At 38.5% G+C, this 20,149-nt stretch overlaps 1 protein-coding gene across 14 annotated transcripts in view; it reads right to left on the reverse strand.

Moving 5' to 3' along the window:
• Positions 1-20,149, reverse strand: part of MBNL1 (muscleblind like splicing regulator 1) — a 140,537-nt gene that overhangs the window by 97,734 nt on the left and 22,654 nt on the right. For 3 of the 14 annotated variants that reach the window (XM_075268792.1, XM_075268789.1, XM_075268787.1), the window contains exons 1-2: positions 19,239-19,707; positions 18,170-19,103 (exon numbers count right to left, since the gene is read on the reverse strand). The exons of 1 other annotated variant lie outside the window; for it this stretch is intronic. In XM_075268792.1, coding sequence (XP_075124893.1) covers positions 18,170-18,343 — 174 coding nt within the window. In that variant the 5' untranslated portion in view covers positions 18,344-19,103; positions 19,239-19,707. Of the gene's footprint in view, positions 1-14,849; positions 15,080-18,169; positions 19,104-19,238; positions 19,708-20,149 lie in introns of those variants that run through there. 10 more of the 14 variants (XM_075268796.1, XM_075268791.1, XM_075268801.1 and 7 more) reach the window with 7 other exon arrangements.

A 20,149-nucleotide genomic window follows, 5' to 3' on the forward strand; every position in this document is an offset into this window, starting at 1 on the left:
ATAAGGGATCTGTGAGAGTTTATTATTAGAGATTTTGTTGTTGTTATTATTATTTTACACCATTCTTAATCTATTTCCAGAATTGTATCAGCTAGACAACTCCTTTATTGCTTCTGGAGGTTCTGTGCGGGAGATCAAGTAGAGGTCAGGGATTTTCTAGACCTTCTTTTCAATTTAAAGAGTACCTGACACATGAAAAATGTGCAGGCACCATATTATAGAGAAAGAGGAGCTGAGCAGAATGATATATCATTTGGTGGAAAAGATTCAGCATAACATGCCATTTATCCATTGAAATGGTGGCTTTTTCTATGTTGGGAAGTCAAGGAGGCAGTCCTATCAGTGACTGATCACCTTCCCTCTATGACTGTACCTACAGAACTATGGGAAGAATATGCAAATCTGCCTTCCATGATGTAATTAGGAAGACAGTTGCTGCCTCAGTATTGCAAACCAATAGAGGGCGCTCACTGGAATGTGCAAGCCTGTCTTATGACAGGATTCCAATGAAATAACCCAATAATGGCTATTTCACTGGAAATAATGGTTATTTCACTGGAATCCTGTCATAAGACAGGCTTGCACATTCCAGTGAGCGCCCTCTATTGGTTTGCAATACTGAGGCAGCAACTGTCTTCCTAATTACATCATGGAAGGCAGATTTGCATATTCTTCCCATAGTTCCTTGCAAAGTGGAGTGCTAAAGGCTTAACAAGTCTCCACACACCTATATGGTGGTCTCTCCCTAAGGAGTGACAATATCCCCTTAACTGTGCCTACAGAGTCAGTCACTGAAAGGACCACCTCCTTGACTTTCTGGATAAATGACAAGTTATAATTGATCTTTTCCTACAAACCTATACAACAATCTTCTCTGCTCTGTCTGCTCTATGACATGACGTCTATCGATTGGGCAGCATTTCCATGTGAAAGTTTCCCTTTTAAGAGTTCCACAGTAACTTTCTACCTGAAATGGAGTTTACATAAATCATGGTCAAAGTTTTCGACAAAGATCATCATGTAAGTACAGTACATAGATCTTTATTTACTAATCTTAGGGCTATGGCTACACAGTCACATTCACAGTTTGTAGATTTAGCTCATGGTATGCTAAGATATATCTATGGATTTATATTTATAAACCTCTTTGAGACAACCACCCAAAACTGCATTAATGGTAGTCTTCACCATAATCTAGCATATCAACCAAGCCCCGCTGAAGGGTTAGAGTCCCTGAATCAAAAGGTGTTTTCCCCTATATCTGAATATAGACATTTTAAGGTATAAAATATATAATTTTATGAAATATTATATAAATTGGGGTCTAATATACAGTTTGGGACCTGATAGTTTCTTAAGAAATATAAGTTTATTAACACCCATCTATTTCCTGTATCAAAAAAGAGGGAGCCAAGAGGGACTTGAGTTAAAAGTAGGCCCTGCCTCTCCAAATGAGGGACGCCTGGCAAAGTGCATGCAGTAATAATAATAATAATAATATATTTTATTTATATAGCACCAACATATTCCGCAGCACTGTACAATTTGTAGGGTTCAAATACAGACAAAAAGATACATTACATAGAAATAGTCACTTCATACAATGGGACTGAGGGCCCTGCTCACAAGAGCTTACAATCTATGAGGGGGTGACAATGCTGTAAGGTACAAGGACATTTGCTAACACAATAAAAGTAATTTATACTAAAACTCAAACTAGAACATTAGAACATGAAACAACAACAATAATATATGTACCATTATCTAATCTATCTAAACCTGCAATTTATTGCCCCATCAGTAGCATTATAAAGTAGCAGTCATTTAGGACAGGAAACCACAAGATAATAATCATTAGCAGAGCTCCAGCACCGTTATAATTGCTAAATGCTATTTTATACTCCTGTCCATGAAATACATTTCAGATGGGGATTATTTAGTCTCAATTGTTTCAGCTAAGCAGAGAGTTCTTTGTCTACCCAGGAGACAAAGCCTTTCTGGTACTGGAGAGACATACAGTCATCCGGCAGCTTACTCCATGCCTGTAATCCCAGTACAAATATATTTATACATATATACAGTATGTCGGACACTTTAATATATTGAGGTCATAGGTTCTTCTGGAATTTGAACCTCGGATACTTATAAAGGGATTATCAACTTGCAAAGCTACAGCTGTTGGCGGTGTGTGATAAGATTTGCATTTCAGTGTAAGCCAGAAGGGTTGTAGATACTAACAATGAAGCTGAGCTTCTCTATAAACTATTTTACTGTAATTTATACAGGACTACGGCTTAGGCCCCAAAGAGAATAAATCTGACCTATAATAAGCAGTTTAGCTATGATATACTGTTGAATTGTTGTTGGGTGTTTTTAATGAGGTTTAACATGTATGCAAGGCGCTCTACTTACAAGGGTACTGGAAAGAAATAAAAATGGCTGAAACACTGTACTAAATCACTAGGCATGCTCTGTTTTCCTACTGTACTCTGATTATATCCATAGGCATCATATGTATCCATAGGCAGGGGCATAAGTTGAGGGGTTGCAGAGGGTGCAGTCACATCGGTGCCCAAGAGCCTTAGGGGGCCCATTAGCACTGGCAATAGTATTGAGATTTCAGCTTCCATCGGGCCCATAAGCCAAGGAGACCCACAGATTACCCTAACCACACTAAGGTTCATTAAACTCCTTAGCACTCATAACCATCACTATCAAGAATTCACTGTAGGGATGAGGTAGGGGGCCCCGGACAAAAAGATTGCACTGGGGCCCACAAGACTTTAGTTACACCACTGTCCATAGGCTCTCATTTGCCTGATGGGGACAAATTGGAAAGGCATATCTAGCAACCAGGGCCTACTCTAATGAGGCCCTACTCTCCCATGAACACCTTAAGCAGCAGGTTCAGAACTTGAAAAATGTACGATTAGTGTATTTTGTATCTCCTTTGTGCACAGGAATAACACACATAGTGATTGCACAGTACACATAATGCACACAGTGATGTCACAGTACATGGATAGTGAACACAATGATGTCACATTACAAGAATAATTCCCACTCATCTCATCCCATGACATTATAGCACAGGGATGATACATACACAAAAATATTACTGTGTACACTATGACATCACAGCATATAAAGACAGTAGTTACAATGATATCACATACAAGCATTATGACATATCAGTAATGTAATAGATGTGCATTCAGTTTCCCATATCCACTTCCATCATCCATAGTTATCACCAATAGCACTCTAGGTCTGAGTGGAAATGGACCCCCTTAATTGTTGGACCCCATATCAGCTGCTATGTCTGCTACCCTGTTCGCTATGCCCGGTGACATCATTGAGAGGTACAGCTATAACAAAGTTTAACTCACAACAAAAGCCATTGAGTAAAATTTTGGTATGTATATGTAGGAGGTATACAGTTCATCAGGAGATTCTCTAGCAGGAACTGCAAAAGTAGTATGAACTTACCCTTAGGGTACTTTCACATTGTGTTTTTAAGACATGGATTTTAGCTTGCTTTCCACAATATAAACCACATCATTGCTTTAATCATAATGAGAATGTACACCCTTGTTGCATTTTGCACGTTTTTCTTCACTAAGGGATCCTTTTCCATGTTGTAGGAAAAAATGAACATGTCAGTTCTGTGTATAAACAGCGTTGAGGCTGCGGCGGGAGGCCACAAGCTGATCACCCCCTGTCACTGTGGCTAATATGTCTGCAGCAAAGGAAACAGCAAAACCATAGCAGGAATCAGACGGTCAGCTTTGGATTTCTGCCAGGGATTCTATTGCAAATACACAGCAGATTTTTCTGAATTGTATTTTTTTTGTGTAGATTTATCCTGATAATGTTCTGGTCTACCATCTACGAAGAGTCACTCTATAGACTTCAGCATATCAGCAGCCTGAAAAAGGGTCACATGACATAGACACCGCAACTCCTCAGAAACAGAAGCTATGTCAGTCTTTTCTTAGCTGAGATATTTTATAAAGTAAGTAAAATTAGAATACATTTTGTACATACAATATAATAATAGCTTAATAGCTGCTGATCAAACTTATATCCAAAATCCTCCTACACAATGAATATAACAATATATATACAAAACGAATCTAAAATATTACTCAGAGATTGTCATTTATTTACATTGAATTTCCAGTATATGTTGCATATTAGAGACTCGAACAAAGAAATATGTGTTCTATTCATTGCACAAACGGGAAAGGACAGTAGTATTACAATAAAGACTTGTTCTATTGTCTGATAAAAGGTTATCATTTTAATAATAATCCTATAAAAATAACTTCTTAATAAGATAATACAAATATCGCCCAATGAAAATACTGTAATGCTAAAACCACTGGCAGGAAACGTGGCTGTAAAGGCAAAATAACAATGTCAACCTTCTCTCTATAGAGGCCATTTACATGGGCCAAATATAATAGTGGAATAAGTCAATCCATGGTACAGCATGTTGATTGGCCTTCACATGGGCCGATACACAGTAGTAATAGATCACACCAGTGGATCACTAACAGCTGGTCAAAGCAAACTGATCCCTCTACCATGTCATCACCTGGTAAATGACAGATTCTATAGAATTACTACCTACAATTATTAGTGCCTTCCGATACACAGCCACCCAAAAATTGTCCAAAGAACTGTACCAAAGAGCATGCAATAGAAAACAGCACTGAGTATCTTCAAAAACATTGCTATTCTATTACCTATATCGCCACTATATCGCGCAGTTATCAGGGACAGTTTATTCCAGACAACATCAAGGACAGCACACAGTAGGTGCTGATGGATCATCGGGGACTACACAAGACAAAGAGCAGAGGAATTTGTGTACTATAGAAACAGTATGGGGATTATAGTCAGAGTCTTAGTATTTGTCAAGGTCTTAAATGTATATTGTAAGGTGGATGATGTCACCATGGCAAACTAAGTAATTGGTCAGACCTTGCTTATACTATACACAGAGTCTCAAGTTCAAAGTTAAAGGGATATTCTGGTCACAACAAATTTCGAGGACTAAGGGTCTAACATCACGTAAACTGGAAATTTTTGTACCCCACTTTGAATGGAGAACCTGGTTGGGAGTATCACAGCAACTCCTTTTATTTCAATTAAAAAGCTGAAGTACCAAGCTTGACTGTCTCTGGTAGTTCCTATTGAAATGTAGGTAGTAGTGGTGACCAATTACAACCTGGCACTCCAATCAGGGTGCAAATAACCCCAGTTCTTGTGATCCCAGTCCCAGGACCCCCACAATCAGCAAGCTACCCCCTCTTGTGGGTCATGGTGACTTGTTAAAGGCGTTCTCCCATGAAAGACATTTATAGCATGTCCAAAGTTTATGCCATGTATGTCTGATTGATGCAAGTCCCACAGAGTTGAACAGTGAGCTTGGAGGGAGTGATTCTTTGAGGACAGTCTTCTCAGTGAGATCGCACACAGTCAGATAAGAACAAGGGAATGGAAGCTGAGAGATAGGTGTGGGTCCCAGAGGAGGCAACTGCATCTATCAGACATTTATGACATATCCTATGAATATGCTATAAATGTCTTAAATAGGAAAACCCCTTTAAGGTCTTCACCGCATGTTATAGTGATGGTGCCGTGTGTAATGTTACACTGTAGAGATATCCTACATTCCATGAAGGAAACACCAACCTGCTACTCTGAAAGTAACATACCCTTAACAAATGTCTCAGGCACAGCCCTGTAAATCAAAAGTCCAAACACAAACCATGAGATGTAACTGCAAAGTCTGAGCTGATGAAAATGATATCTGTCTAACTTCTGGTCACCCCATGTGACGGTCATGGGAACATTCATCATCTTCCGAAATCAGAGTTACATGATCACCCTCTCTTGAAATAAAGTGAAGAACTGTCACATGTGAGTCAATCACGAGAACATAAATCAAAGAGTGTATATATTTTATTATAGTATATTGTACTGTGCATTCATTTTTCATCACCAAAGAACAAGCTACATACATATGATCTTATATAATCTCTGCAATAATGATCACTAGAACTCACCATTTTGATACAGCAAGTGTTCTCTGGGCCATAAAACTTGTAAGATAGAATTGTTGTACTATACGGTAGCTTATATTTTAGAGTTAGTTGTATCATTTTAAGTGTTTGCCTATAAGTACATGCAAGCACAGGCATGCATATACCCTAATACATTTTAGTAGCTCCAAAGTTGGAGAAATGCCTTCTTAGGCCCCCCCCCCCCAAAAAAAAAATTAAAAAAAATAAAATGAAATTAATGGAGCACAGGATGCTTCCCAGGTGCCATCAATTCTACACAACATTCCTGCAGTCCTAGTAGGTGACACTAGTGTCCCGTAAGAAGCAGTCCCTCACAGATTGCTTCAAATGAAGAGACATTCGACCAGGACATCACAATTGTGCATTAGTGCTGGTAAGTTCTTGGTGTTTTCAAAGTGATGGCAAAATACTTTATACTTGGTGAGCTATAACCTCCAGGACTGAAAGTGAAGGATACATGGGGCTGGTTTGTACCGCAACTCCACCAAAGTTTTCACTGCATAGCGATGCCCTGGCCACCAGGGTGTTCATGGAATGGAAATTGGACCCATTCATGGGCAGAAGTGCCCTAGGGAAATAGGGGAGGAACCCATATGATATACTAGCAGTGCAATTCCTTCATTCTCGGGATTGTGGGGGGACTCAGAGGTCAAACCAAAAACACTGGTGCATAGAAAGGCTTTTGTAAAACTTTTGTATTAATTGAGGGCACAATGGCTGTTACTGGAGGCACCACACCATGGATTGCCCTAGAGTTATTGTTTAAGAGGTACTGTGGGATCAAATAAGAATGTTTTTTGAGGCTCAGATGTCTCAATGGTTTGACCCAAGAATAAAAAGTTTAAGAAGCCTTAGATTAGCCTGGACCTCCAATAATATACAAAAAAATTGAGAAAACAGTTCAAAATAGGTTAACTGTAATGTTCCTTTAAGTCCTGTCCATCAACGCCAAGCCTAGGGCCATAGCCTTTCCTTATGGCAAATGATGCTACAATTTACATGAGCAATGAGTACTATGTGATACATACACGCTAACTATACATAATTCATAAGTGCTGTACAACAGTACAACACCTTCAGCTGTAATATTCCATATGCTGTCATGTTATGGCAGGCAATAATTTGTTCTCATTTATTGGGAGTAAATTTACTTTGTGAACAACCCTGGCTTTCCTGAGTATATCACTGTGTTATTCCCCTATCTGACTCACTCCTGCTCATAAAAGCGAATATTACAGCATCAGACACAACATGCTACGGCAGCATTAAAACATCTCCACCGAAAATAAATCTCCTTTAGATTTCAGTAGATCTGCCCACTGCAGTGACAACAGATAAGCTAAATATAGTTGATTGTATTGATTTATTTATGACCTATATTTTGTGCCTTCTATCCAGTCAGCAAAGAAGAAAGACATATCCAGTGACTATCCGCCAACAGAAACGTGCGCTCAAAGAGCTGCAGATGGATAGAATCATGACTAAGGTAAAATTCACAATGTCACCATTAAAACAGAAGCTTTGGATGTCTGGATTTCATTACGATTTAGAGATGAGGATTGTCACTTAAAGATTTAATGGGTTAAAATGAATATAATCTAGGTATAATGCAGAATCGCACTGTGACCTAATTTACCAAGAATATGGCGTTCTGTGCCCACTTTTACAATAATTTCCCACATGGATTAAGTAATTGGTGCTATAAAAGTCACTTCTGCAGAAAAGATTGAAAGGAGCGTCAGATTTCATCAGCTTTTTAGTTATATGCCCTGTTTTTCCCATGTACGAATGTAGCAATGCAGATAAACACCATCCAACAGACTCATGGGGACAGGCAAGACATGTGCCCCTGGTGCTGAATTAGGAAGCAAGATAAAGGGGTGCAAAACGTTCCTCTCAGCTGTTTCCTTCATCCCTGTCTTCCCCACTCTTCTTGCCTCCTCTTCTAGTGGCATCTTCACAGGGTTGGTACATATCCTGCATTGCTATATCTTTACTGCATTACATGCAGCTTGTAGACGTGGTGGGAATAGATGGGAGGGGGAGCGAGTTTGTAGCCAAAGGGGGTGTTTTGTACTATTTTACACTGAGGGGGTAAACTGAAATAAAAGGATTGTACCAACTTATAAACTGATCACCTATAAACATGATAGGTGATAACAGTCTGATCGATGGGCGTCCAACTGCTGGGACCTTCATACAAATAGGAGTCTCATCTCTACTCAAATAACCTTTATTATCTATGAAGGTTATGACGTCATCTACATACTTATGGGAATGGTATAAGAGTATAATTTGCATGTAGAGAGACCCCAGGGTAGCTTCCAATTGGTGGAGATCAGGTAAAATCCCAAGTTCTCTTTCTCTTAAGAAAACTAAAACTCTTATGGAGTCTTCACATGGAGTTTATGCTCCAATCATTCAGACACGAAAACATGTGTCAAAGTGCCCACTGTAAAACACAATCCCATAGACTCCAATGTGTGCTGGATTACGCACGCTGCACATTGAAATCAATGGGAGGCTTTTAAATCCATTGATTTCAATGTGTAGTGCACGTAAAACTGGCACACATTGAAGTCTATAGGATTGTGTTTTACAGCGGTCACTTTGACACATGTTTACGTGTCTGAATGAGCTGAACGTAAACTCCGTGTGAAGGCTCCTGTAGGGCTCGTTCACAGGAGGCAAAAGGGGGCAGATTTTGACGCGGAATCCGCCTCAAAATCCGCCCCCTCACAATAGAGGTCTATGTAGACCGCTAGCATTCTTTTTTTCCGCTAGAGTTTTTTTTTACGCTAACGGAAAAAAGAATCGACATGACCTTTCTTCAGGCGGATTCCACCTCAGAAAAGCAATACAAGTCAATGGGAGTCGGAAAACCCGCTAGCGTTTGTTTTTGGCAAAAACTGCTAGCATTTTTTGGTACGTTTTTGGCAAAAACCGCCTCAAAAAATGCCAGGTGGTTTTTTCAAGCTCCATTCACTGTGCTGGAGGAAAAAACCTGAAACAAAAAACGCTCCAAAAAAGCTTCCTAAATCCCGAAGCGGATTTTTTCCTGACCAAATTCCTCGACAACCCTTTCACGTGTGAACTAGCTTTTAGGGTATGTTGCTGTTGCTTTTACAGTGAATCAGTGGCAGATTCCGGCCTGATTCCACCTCCCATAGTTTTCAATGGGAGGCTGAGATTGCAACAGCACGATATTGCTCGATCTTGCCACGGATTCCACAGCTGATTCAGCCACAGAGTCCATAGCTTAAGACTTCCATTCATCCAAGCTTTGGAATTCTGCTGCAGTGAGCTGAGGAAGGAGGTTGCAGAAAACGAAGAGGAATCTGAGACAAATTAAAGGAATCCAATGGAATTAAAGAAGTACAGTCATAACATTCCGGAACAGTACAGAAAAACAGAGTGATTGCCCCTATATGCATTAGAAAAAAAGGCAACCAAAGCTGCTGATATCATCAGGAACAAAGAATTGCGTAATATTTATGGGAACCTATAGTCCCTGATAGATGTTGGAAGATTGGTTATGTTAAAAATTGAAATAACTTACACACTTTACTATGTGCAATGGGGAGTCAAGAGGAATAGCTGCCAGCCAAATGACTGTTCCATGAATAGCTATTGTAGGTGTATAAGTACCATAATACACAGTAATGGTAAAACATGGACCAGACATTTGAGGGTTATGAGTCCTGTCTAGTGTTGTTATCAATCCCATACATTATAACCAGCACCTTGACTACAGCTGTAATGTACACAATGGGTGTTTAGTACACTTGTGAATGGCAGGGGTAAGCTAAAATGAAGTCATCTAACTTCTATATCCAAGCACAAGTGTCCTACATTTGTGTGTGTTTGCATATATTTTAGTTAGTTTCAACAAGTGGCCTACCACATATTTTCACCTATAATGCACACTGTTGTGGATCTTTCTGAGAAAGCTGACCCCTCTTCATAAATCTGAAAATCACATGTGAATGAGGACCTTATTCTGCTTGGGCTTTACTGTTTTTTTTCCATCATACATTTACAGGGCATGCTTTGCAACCTGACTCCAGCGTCACAGTCCAAAGCCATGAATCGACCTTCAGTACACTGAAAAAGCCTTAAAGGGAGAAACAAGTGTCTGTTGATGATTCACAAGCGTTTCATTTCCAAGCCAAGTCTGAACAGTTTAAAAACAGCATTAGAAAATGCTGAATACTGAAGTAAACACTTGTCGTGACAAGTAAAGAGATGTCAAGAGCCCGAGAGAGCAGACGGAACAAAATACTAGCATTATCTCTCTATCTATCTATCTATCTATCTATCTATCTATCTATCTATCTATCTATCTATCTTTCTATCTTTCTATCTGTCTATCTTGTGGGACTCTAAATATCCAGCGTCAGACTGAGAATCCTTTGGCCCAGCAGATAAAATTATTATAGGACCAACCCTTCAAAAACCCTTAGGAAATAGACCATAGTACCCTTCAAATTTGGGTGTCTTCTGCTGAACAATTATTGTGTTAGAGCTTTGGCCCACCAGAGGATCTACTTGTACTCTGGTGGGCCAGTCCAACATTCTGTCTAACTTATCTATATATACCAAATATTTATATATATATATATATATATATATATATATATATATATATATATATGAAAAAGAAAGGAAATAAAACTTTACTTTGAAAAGAGCCTCTATGGAAGAGCTGACATGTTCCACAGATGGGTGAATACATTTTTATTTCCTTCCTTCTTTCAACCTGTGCAGTGCTGTCATTTTTGAGATTTTACTGTTCATAGTTCCTTGGTTTGGATCTTTGTATATACACCATATTCTATATGACAGTGTAGCTAGTCTTTCTTTTCTGTCTATCTATCTATCTATCTATCTATCTATCTATCTATCTATCTATCTATCTATCTATCTCTTATCTATCTATCCATCTATCTATCATGTACAATATATGGGTTCAAGAATTTTCTCTATCAACTAAGTAGTCCAAAATGAAATGATAAATAGATAAAGGGTATATGGCTTAGTATAGAATGTCTATAGGGCAGTTCACTATTAAATGAAATGTACCTTTATACAAACTGATAAAGGGAAAAAAAAATTCCACTTTGTGAAAGAAATCTGGGGGAGTGGGTATTAGATTACCTCTTATGGCTTTCACTCCTATGGTTGTGATTCATTTCTTACTGTAATGTCTGAATTTGTCCGGGCACGAGCCTTCTGATTTGTAAAGTGCTGTAGAATAGCTTGGTGTTATATAAACAGAATCATTACATTGATAATTATTTTTATATAGGTCATAATAAATATTTGCAATGTGTAGATTCTAGTTCAGAATAGTTGTATGACTCTTATAGCAATATATCTATGTATTTTGAGCATTTGTAGATGTAAAGTGATTCACATTTCAGATCTAATGTATAGAATAGAAATATTTTCTCAAATTTTTTTTAAAGGGGCTCTATCATTGGGAAAAGTCATTTTTAATGAAGCGCATACATGCATAGCTTTTAGAAAGCCTATTTCACACCTACCTTTTGTATGTAAATTGCCTCAGTGGTTTTTGAATGAGCCCATTTTTATTCATATGCTAATTAGCTTCCAGCCAGCACAGGAAGTTCCCAGCAGCCTCCTCTCTGCTAGTCTCTCCTATCTGTGTGTGCAAACAGGAAGCAGGAAGTCATCATCATCAGCCTGTCCTGTACACACACATAGGAAAGAATAGCAGAGGGTGCACAATGAGACTTCCGGGTGCACCAAGAGGCTAATTAGTATATGGATAAAAACGGGCTCAAGGATGTGCTTAGTTAAAAATTACTTTTGCCAATGATAGAGCCCCTTTAAAGACAAAGATATTATTGTGCCATCCCTCCAATATTGTCTCTTATGAAACACTGTACAGTGAGAGCTATCCCTATATCACCAAGCGCCATAACACCATTGAAAGATCAGCAGAGGATAGGTGAGATAAACTTAATCTTTTTTATTTTGCACATTATGGTGATGTAATGTGATTTCAAGATAATTATGAGATTAACATAATGTGGCATTAAAGAATATATTTCTAGTTAGCCTACAGATATGAGATTTGGAGATTATTACATATCTATACTTTATACCTAACATGTTCATATATAGATAACCAGCCTCTAATGCTGATGTGAACACAGCCTTAATATGCTGTTCAGATGTCTGTACTTGTGGGGGAAGGAGATATTGTAGTCAAAACTAACTTTTTATTAACTTTTGAAATTACTTTCCCAGCCTAATATAGTAGTGGCCCCTCATGGTTGAGTCAGATTTGGTTTCCTTTGATTCTGCAGACACATTATTTTCTTTAAAAAATTAGCAACACTCACATTTTCTCCTACAACTATTCAAGATGAGACTCTGTATCAAGTTCCCCACAATGTCAACTTCCTGGCATGAGATACTGTACTCAGCTACAGTCAAACTGCTACATCAGGAAATCTATCATGATGCTTATAAAGGGAGTCTGTCACCATACCCATATCAATCCAGACAGATAGAATAAGGTAAACTGAATTAAATGGTGTTTTTACCTTGAGAATCAGTGGCTTCATTGCCGAAATATTGCTGTTTTTATCAATATGCAAACAGGCTCTGTGGAGCAACTAGGGAACACCATTTCGTTTAGGTGACCCTAACCTATCTATCTACAAGGCTGTGTTGATATGATGGGTACTGGTGACACACTCCCTTTAAGGGATACATGTATTGCTTCAAAGTCTCTTCAATAACAGAAACTTTTTTAAGAGAACTCCTTACAAATAACCCAAGATTGAAAACTCATGTAACATGGTCAATCAGTACAATCCCCAAGGTGGGTAAGGAGAGTCTTTGACAGCCCTTGCAGCCCTTGCATAGTAAGTGTCTCTACAGGCCTTTAGACTTACCTAACATGCATGCAATGATAATAAAAACTTTCATCATTGACTTTTTTCCTTATGAATACTGTTCATTTAATAGTGAACTGCCCTAAAGACATTCTATACCAGGGGTAGGGAACTTCTGCTCTCCAGCTATTGAAAAACTACAATTCCCAGCATGCATATTTGCTCTGCTGTTCTTGGAACTCCCATGGAAGTGAATGGAGCATGCTGGGAGTTGTAGTTTCACAGCAGCAGGAGAGTCGATGTTCCCTACTCCTGTTCTATACTAAGCCAAATACCCTTTTTATCTATTTATCATTTCATTTTGTTCTACTTAGTTGATAGAGAAAATTCTTCAACCTATATATTGTACTAGATAGATATATAGCTAGATAAATGATAGATAGACAGTAGTATCTTCATGTAGCCTGTATAGTATTATCTTATTTAAATAAGGTTCCTCCTACACTCCAAAAATATACTGATTTGTTAATTGGTTTCCTATTAAATTGGCTCTATCGTGTATGAATATCTAAGATAGGAAAATTAGACTGAGCCGCATAGGGGACAAGGACTGATGTGAATAGTGGTGTTCTCTGTAGTGGAAAACAATTTTATAGAAGTACGCTATTCGTCTTCCACCCAGGCCCTGCGATTTGATAGATGTGCATAGATTGTACTCATAAATACTGTACTGACTATTTTGAATGGTTGCCCTTTACCGTCATCCAGCAGTAGAAACTCGGCACTGCTTAGTATAAGGCTCCTGGGACTTTAGCCAAAAACTGAAAAGCACAGCTGAAGGGTAACACTGTTCCATGGGGTCTCCTTTGAATATAATGCAGTCGCCATTCTTCTGTTCTAAATATAGACTGGAACCCCTCTAACCCCTCGAAAAATGAGACATGACATCTCATGTATTATCCTTTCCTGTAAAGTCATCATATACGGGGTTAGTGAGTAACATGGCTAAATCAGTATCTCAGATGTTCTCAGGCCTCTCATGCACATTGGAACAGATAGTTCCACAAGTAAGTGTCTGAGAGAAAAAAAAAATTAAAGATGAAATTGAAACTCTTCATGCTCTAAAGGACGAGACATAAAAAACTATCATAATCAACCGTTATGTCAAATGTTTAGACATCTGCTTTTAACATTAAAGGCAATGTCTGCCCTGCTGTACAGTCTATTACTGTGAATATTATCTGTGGGACCCTTTCATGACCATGCATATTATATAGCCGAATGTCTGTCTCTTCTCTATAAAGCTGAGTTTCTCGATAGATAGATAGATAGATAGATAGATAGATAGATAGATAGATAGATAGATACAGTCCTAGATAGATACGGTCCTAGATAGATAGATAGATAGATAGATAGATAGATAGATAGATAGATAGATAGATAGATAGATAGATAGATTATAGATACGGTCCTAGATAGATAGAGAGGAGATAGATAGATAGATAGATAGATAGATAGATAGGAGATAGATAGATAGATAGATAGATATGAGATAGATAGATAGATAGATAGATAGATAGATAGATAGATAGATTTATATAGTTTTAAATGATATCAAAATTAAATAAACTGAAAGTCTCAGCATACATCCTGTTAAATCATATACCAACATGGTAAATCCAAGTACTAAAAAAATAAAGTAGAAACAAAAAGGTAGTAGAAGAATATAATCAATAATATTACACAAATATACAATTCAGATGTATACAAAGTACAGTGTCAACATTATAAAACAATCTTAAATTTCTTATCTGTCAATCTTAAAGGGATTATGTGGGATTAAAAATGTCTTCATCTAGGAAATTAGATAAAATATAAAAACTACCTGTTGAACCTTGCACTGATGTAGTGATCCTCTCTGGTGCTTTCTGCTGGTCTTAGTTTACTTCCATCATAAATGGCATGCCATACATGCTCATAGCTTGATCAATGGTGGTTGTAAGCATAGTATAGGTGCACAGAGGGCAGCGATTGGCTCAGATGGTCACATGGATGTACGTGATGTTATCAGTGAAGGACAAGTATACTGAATACATTTCCTGCATGTACCCAATTTTCTTTATAATCCCTGACAATCTTTTTATTAGTGGCCAATGTTATTTGTGAGTATACAGCTAGATAATAACAAACATTTCTAAGAAAAAGTTCACAAGCAACACATTCAGGGAAGCATGCTATCATGAGCCAAGGATACAGCACAGAAACCGCCTTGGGGCTGCAACGCCAGCAACATGTTATATGTTCCCAGCACTACTATACACCTGTCACATTTGGTAGTTTCTGCTGTGATTTCGCCTTATATGACTCCCACTATCCTCTATGTGCACACAAAGTACATGGAGACCCTGTGTCTGACGGTATAAGCTGCTCAGATGTGTAAGAGGTATGTAATATTTACCCAGAGTGTTGTGCAGTACTCTAATACAGATCAAACTGCATATACCCGAATGTAATGCATCCGAAGCCGATGTCTCAGAATACATGGAGCAGCTGTGGCTATGTACTGGAGATGAATTCCAAGCAGCTACTAGCGGAATTCTCAATGCAACTTTGATTTAGAAGAGGACATAGTAAACAGAAAGTGTTCCCATTTCTATAGCTAAGCATGGAAGTTGTGCTCATGTCAACTATGGCCTCTAATACCAACTTTACAAGGGTACTAGTAAATCAATTGCTTGCATGGTATTGACTATTTAGAGGAATCTATGAAAAATGAAAACACAGCACAGTCACGACATATGCGGCAATGAGGCCTATACATTGCAGTGGAAAGGCCTTTAAGGAAGGCCTTTGGATTACAGTATGACTAAAGGTGGCCAAACACATTAGATACATCTTATCCAAAACTACTGGAGGCAGCGGATCACCTAAAGACCATGCTGGTCACATGACTGCCTCCTGCTGCTCCTCTGCTTACTTGTAGCTTAGGATGCAGCATGGGACCAGAAAGCTGAGGGATTGGCTGAGAAGGTCACATGGGTGTACATGACATCATCAGTGCAGGACACGTAAACAAATACTAGTGATGTTTTCTAAGAGAGATGATGAGGGTGTTCTTGACGGGATAGGTTTGGAAGGGGTTCACTTCCATCTCCACTGTCTGAACACATGCATCAATGGCCAAACCAAATGTGCACATCTATGTGGAGTAATAACTGTCACCCAAATCGGGTGTGCATGTATAAAATGAGGGTTGGGAGGAATAGCTGTTCAGCTAACACCTATTGAATGTCCATGGCCACTTTAATGGTGAGGCCTAGTAAAGTCCACATTTGTCCCAAACCAAAAGTGTATAAATATTTGTAAAATGAACCTACATTATTTATTATCTAAATGCCTCTTCTTTTATACATAGTACATTTATGTTACATTGGGTCATTATCAACAGGAAATTCTGCTGACTTGTTCTCCTGAACCCCATTATTTATATACATTATTTAGGGGGACTGGTTAGTAAACATATCAATGAGATCTTGTGCAAGAGAAAGATGGGGGGGTCGGCAATGAGAGCAGTCTGTATTTAAAGCAAACCATGCAAGTCATTAAAGGCGGACAGATGTCAGTATAGAATATCCATTGAGGTCAGGTTCTGAATATGTCAAGCGCTGTGGTTTCCCTAAGCCTAGGTCACAACAAGTAAAAGATACCATCTTGTCCTTATTTAGTGTGCAAAGTTACGTAACCCTCTTGTCTGTCTATCTATCTATCTATCTATCTATCTATCTATCTATCTATCTATCTCCTATCTATCTATCTATCTATCTATCTATCTATCTATCTATCGTCTATCTATCTATCTATCTATCTATCTATCTATCTCCTATCTATCTACTATCTATCTATCTATCTATCTATCTATCTATCTATCGTCTATCTATCTATCTATCTATCTATCTATCTATCTATGAACTTTTAATATAGGAATGTACTCTTAAATAATGCAACCCTCTCTCCCTCTTTGTAGATGTTACTAGAGCAATTACCAACTCATTCAGTAAATTACTGACATAAGGAACCCTATAATAATACCTTGATCAGTAACTTATAATGACAGACATGCCCCTGCTCATTCTGCTACATACTGTGTCATGCTGCTATTAATCCCCTACCAAGAATATGTCAACAAGAAACTTATAGCTTTCAGATATAGCACTGCTCCTGAAGCCTTACTACCTTGGAGGCAAGATCCTTATACTTTACAATATAATATTTCAGACAGAATATTTGACATGTTCATTTATAAATGATTACCATAAATATAAGAGAATAATAATAATATCCTTTAGCAATACCTAAAGCAAATTCGCTTTTATACATACGTAAAGTAAGCAATATAGACAAGGCCGTGCCAGAGTTTAATAGTTGATAATTGCAGTCGTTAGCGCACAAAGCTTGATTTTATTATATCTAATAAATGCAGTGTGGACATGGCTTTAATTTTAATATGCACGCTCAACAGATTTTTTTGGTCATCGTGTCATTTTGCACACCACCCATAAACCATGAGTAATAAACCACAAATATACCAGTTGTTATTCAGCACATTTCCTTCAATAGATACAGATACTTTTCCATTACTAAAATCAAAGCAATAAATCAAGAAGGCAAACTATCATATTGCAAGTATTGAATACTGACCTCCAGCTACAATGTATACAGATCCTAAAGGTGAAATCTCCTCTTTATAACAAAATGCACATAGCAGCTGATAGAAATCATCATGTTATATATATGTTCAGGAATATATTTGTATACACATGCATTCTTTCATGTACAGTATAGCTGGATTAAAGACAAACTTCCAGGTATCTAAATAAGCTTCTTGTCTCAGTGAACTCAGTTCTGGATACACAGCACTTTAGTACAAGGTTTGGATAATAATTAACATCTGCGGTCTGACTGATACTGTACACTATATAGAAGTAGCACAGCTGAGTTTGTCACATGCAGCATAAATGATCATGTTGTCGCTAGTTTTACATAGGACTGCAGCAAAATCAACGGTGCTGTCGAAAATGAGTTATAAATCACAGGGCAGTGAAGAAACAGTTAAATGGCAAATTCAGCTCTGCTACATTGCAGATAATAACCAGCAATAGAATCAGTATCTGTTTATCCTTGAAATAGAAAGGAATGTTTACTCACTTTCAATGAATCAAAGCAGGCGATTACTCGTCCATTTTCAACTTGGCAGCTTTTTGATGGGTGTGCAAATTTACATTCTGTGTCTGGCCGTGAGCAAGTCCCTCTCTGGAACTCCCGACACACTTCCAAAGTTAGCCATTTGGTGTCCCGTATCGGTGCCACGCTAACAGCCATACTTAAAATTTACAGGTAGTTATAAAAAAACAACTAAAAAATGAAAAAATAAAAACGTCTCTGAAGTCGAGAGGTAACGCCAAACTCCAGTCGTCCTCTTTTTTTTCCGTGTGGTTTTTAAATTGTAAATCTGTGCTGTGCGTATCTGCATACAGATGTCCCACTCTCGATCTTCACCAACAAGCTTATAAATAATGGGGATTACAGGATGTGTAAGGTTAAAATCATTCGGTGGCGAGTATAAGTGCGGAGGCCTGGAACTTCTCTGTACTCTCAGTTACCCATTTGGAGTTCCAATATTCAGCCCAATATGCAAGCATGAAAACGTGGCAGCCCCTGCGCTGGCATAAATTTTCCAAACTGCTCTCAGTAAAGTTTTCTGAAAGGTAATCTCCGCACAGCTGAACTGGCAATTGAGTTGGGTTCTGCGGTGTGATTGGTATTGATTAGCTTGGCATATATAGATGCAGCACTGTAGGATAATAATAGAGGTTCTCTCTCCCTCTCTGTCTATCCCCTGTGTCTGTCTGTCCTTGGGTTCGTCTTATACAAGCAGACACCTTAGTGTCTTTATTCTTTTCTTTTACTATAAGACAGTGCCTCTTGATTAAGAACAGAATTAGGGGGGTTGTCTAGATGAGGAGGGTGGCTGGGCTGTCGTTGCAGTGTAGCTGGCAGCAAGCAAGGCAAAAAGCAGAAACTGCTCTACAAGCGGGTCCAAGCAGCAGAGACGTCAGGAAAGGCACTTCTTAGTACCAACCTGTAGAAAAAACAAACACGTTATCGTTTTAACCAAGCAGCACTTTACTTTCTCTTGCACACTTTCACCCCCTTTCCCATGTGGCTCCAGCGTGGAATCTAAGCTCGCCTGTTTCTCCCCATGCAAAATACTTACAGAGTAGCATATTGCAGCCAGCCATCGTAGATTTATTAAAAAAAGGGGCAGCTTCCCTTGTGAAGCAATGCATGATAGGAAGATAACCAATCACAGATAATGTTGCAGCAATATTCTGGGCAGAAAGCCAATAATGTGGGCTGTCTTATGAAAGGTCGCGCCTGTCAGAAGCTCATTACTATGCAATAAGCAGAGAAAATATCCATCGGATGTAAATAATTCTTCGGCATCAGCTTCTGCCCAACATGCAGCATGCAGTTAGTGGGCTGTACTAGGTTATTTTCCAATAAAATAACCCCCTTTATAAAAAAAAAGAGGAAGGGGGGGTCGAAAGAGAAGCAGAAGCGCTTGGAAAATCACTAGATGGAAAGGCGAAGCCCTAGAACTGCAGATCACTTCCAGGCTGAGTCCTCTCTCCTGCGCAGCCTGCTCTGCCTTGTGTACAGCCTGCGTTCACTCTGCTACATCTCGCACATGAGTATAAAAGGAAAGGAGGGGTGTTTATAAATGGTACATTCTTCCGACCTATCACATTCACTTCCTTCTAAACTATAAGCACTCCTGCCTATGCACACAAACCCGTATTAGCCTGTACTGTAAAGCTATGCTGTTCACTAAGCAGACACTGTCAATATACCTCAAACTAGCGAGGATACAAACAAAAGCTCTCTATATCGACGCTGTTTTCTTAAAATAAAAAAAAAACTTCAGACCGCAAGAAGAAGTAAAAAGACAACTATCTATGAGTGCTTCTCTTTACCTCCAGGGATCGCTGCCGCTAAATCGTAAATAGTTTATTTGATTCCAGAAATACAATAAACTGTAGCACGCTGTTACCCTGCCAAAAAGTAGCTGTATAAGCCCATAACATGCCGGTGCTGGCCCCGTCATATGCAAACCATTATGATAAC

Source organism: Leptodactylus fuscus, chromosome 3 (genome assembly GCF_031893055.1).
Source record: "Leptodactylus fuscus isolate aLepFus1 chromosome 3, aLepFus1.hap2, whole genome shotgun sequence".
Classification (NCBI taxonomy): domain Eukaryota; kingdom Metazoa; phylum Chordata; class Amphibia; order Anura; family Leptodactylidae; genus Leptodactylus; species Leptodactylus fuscus.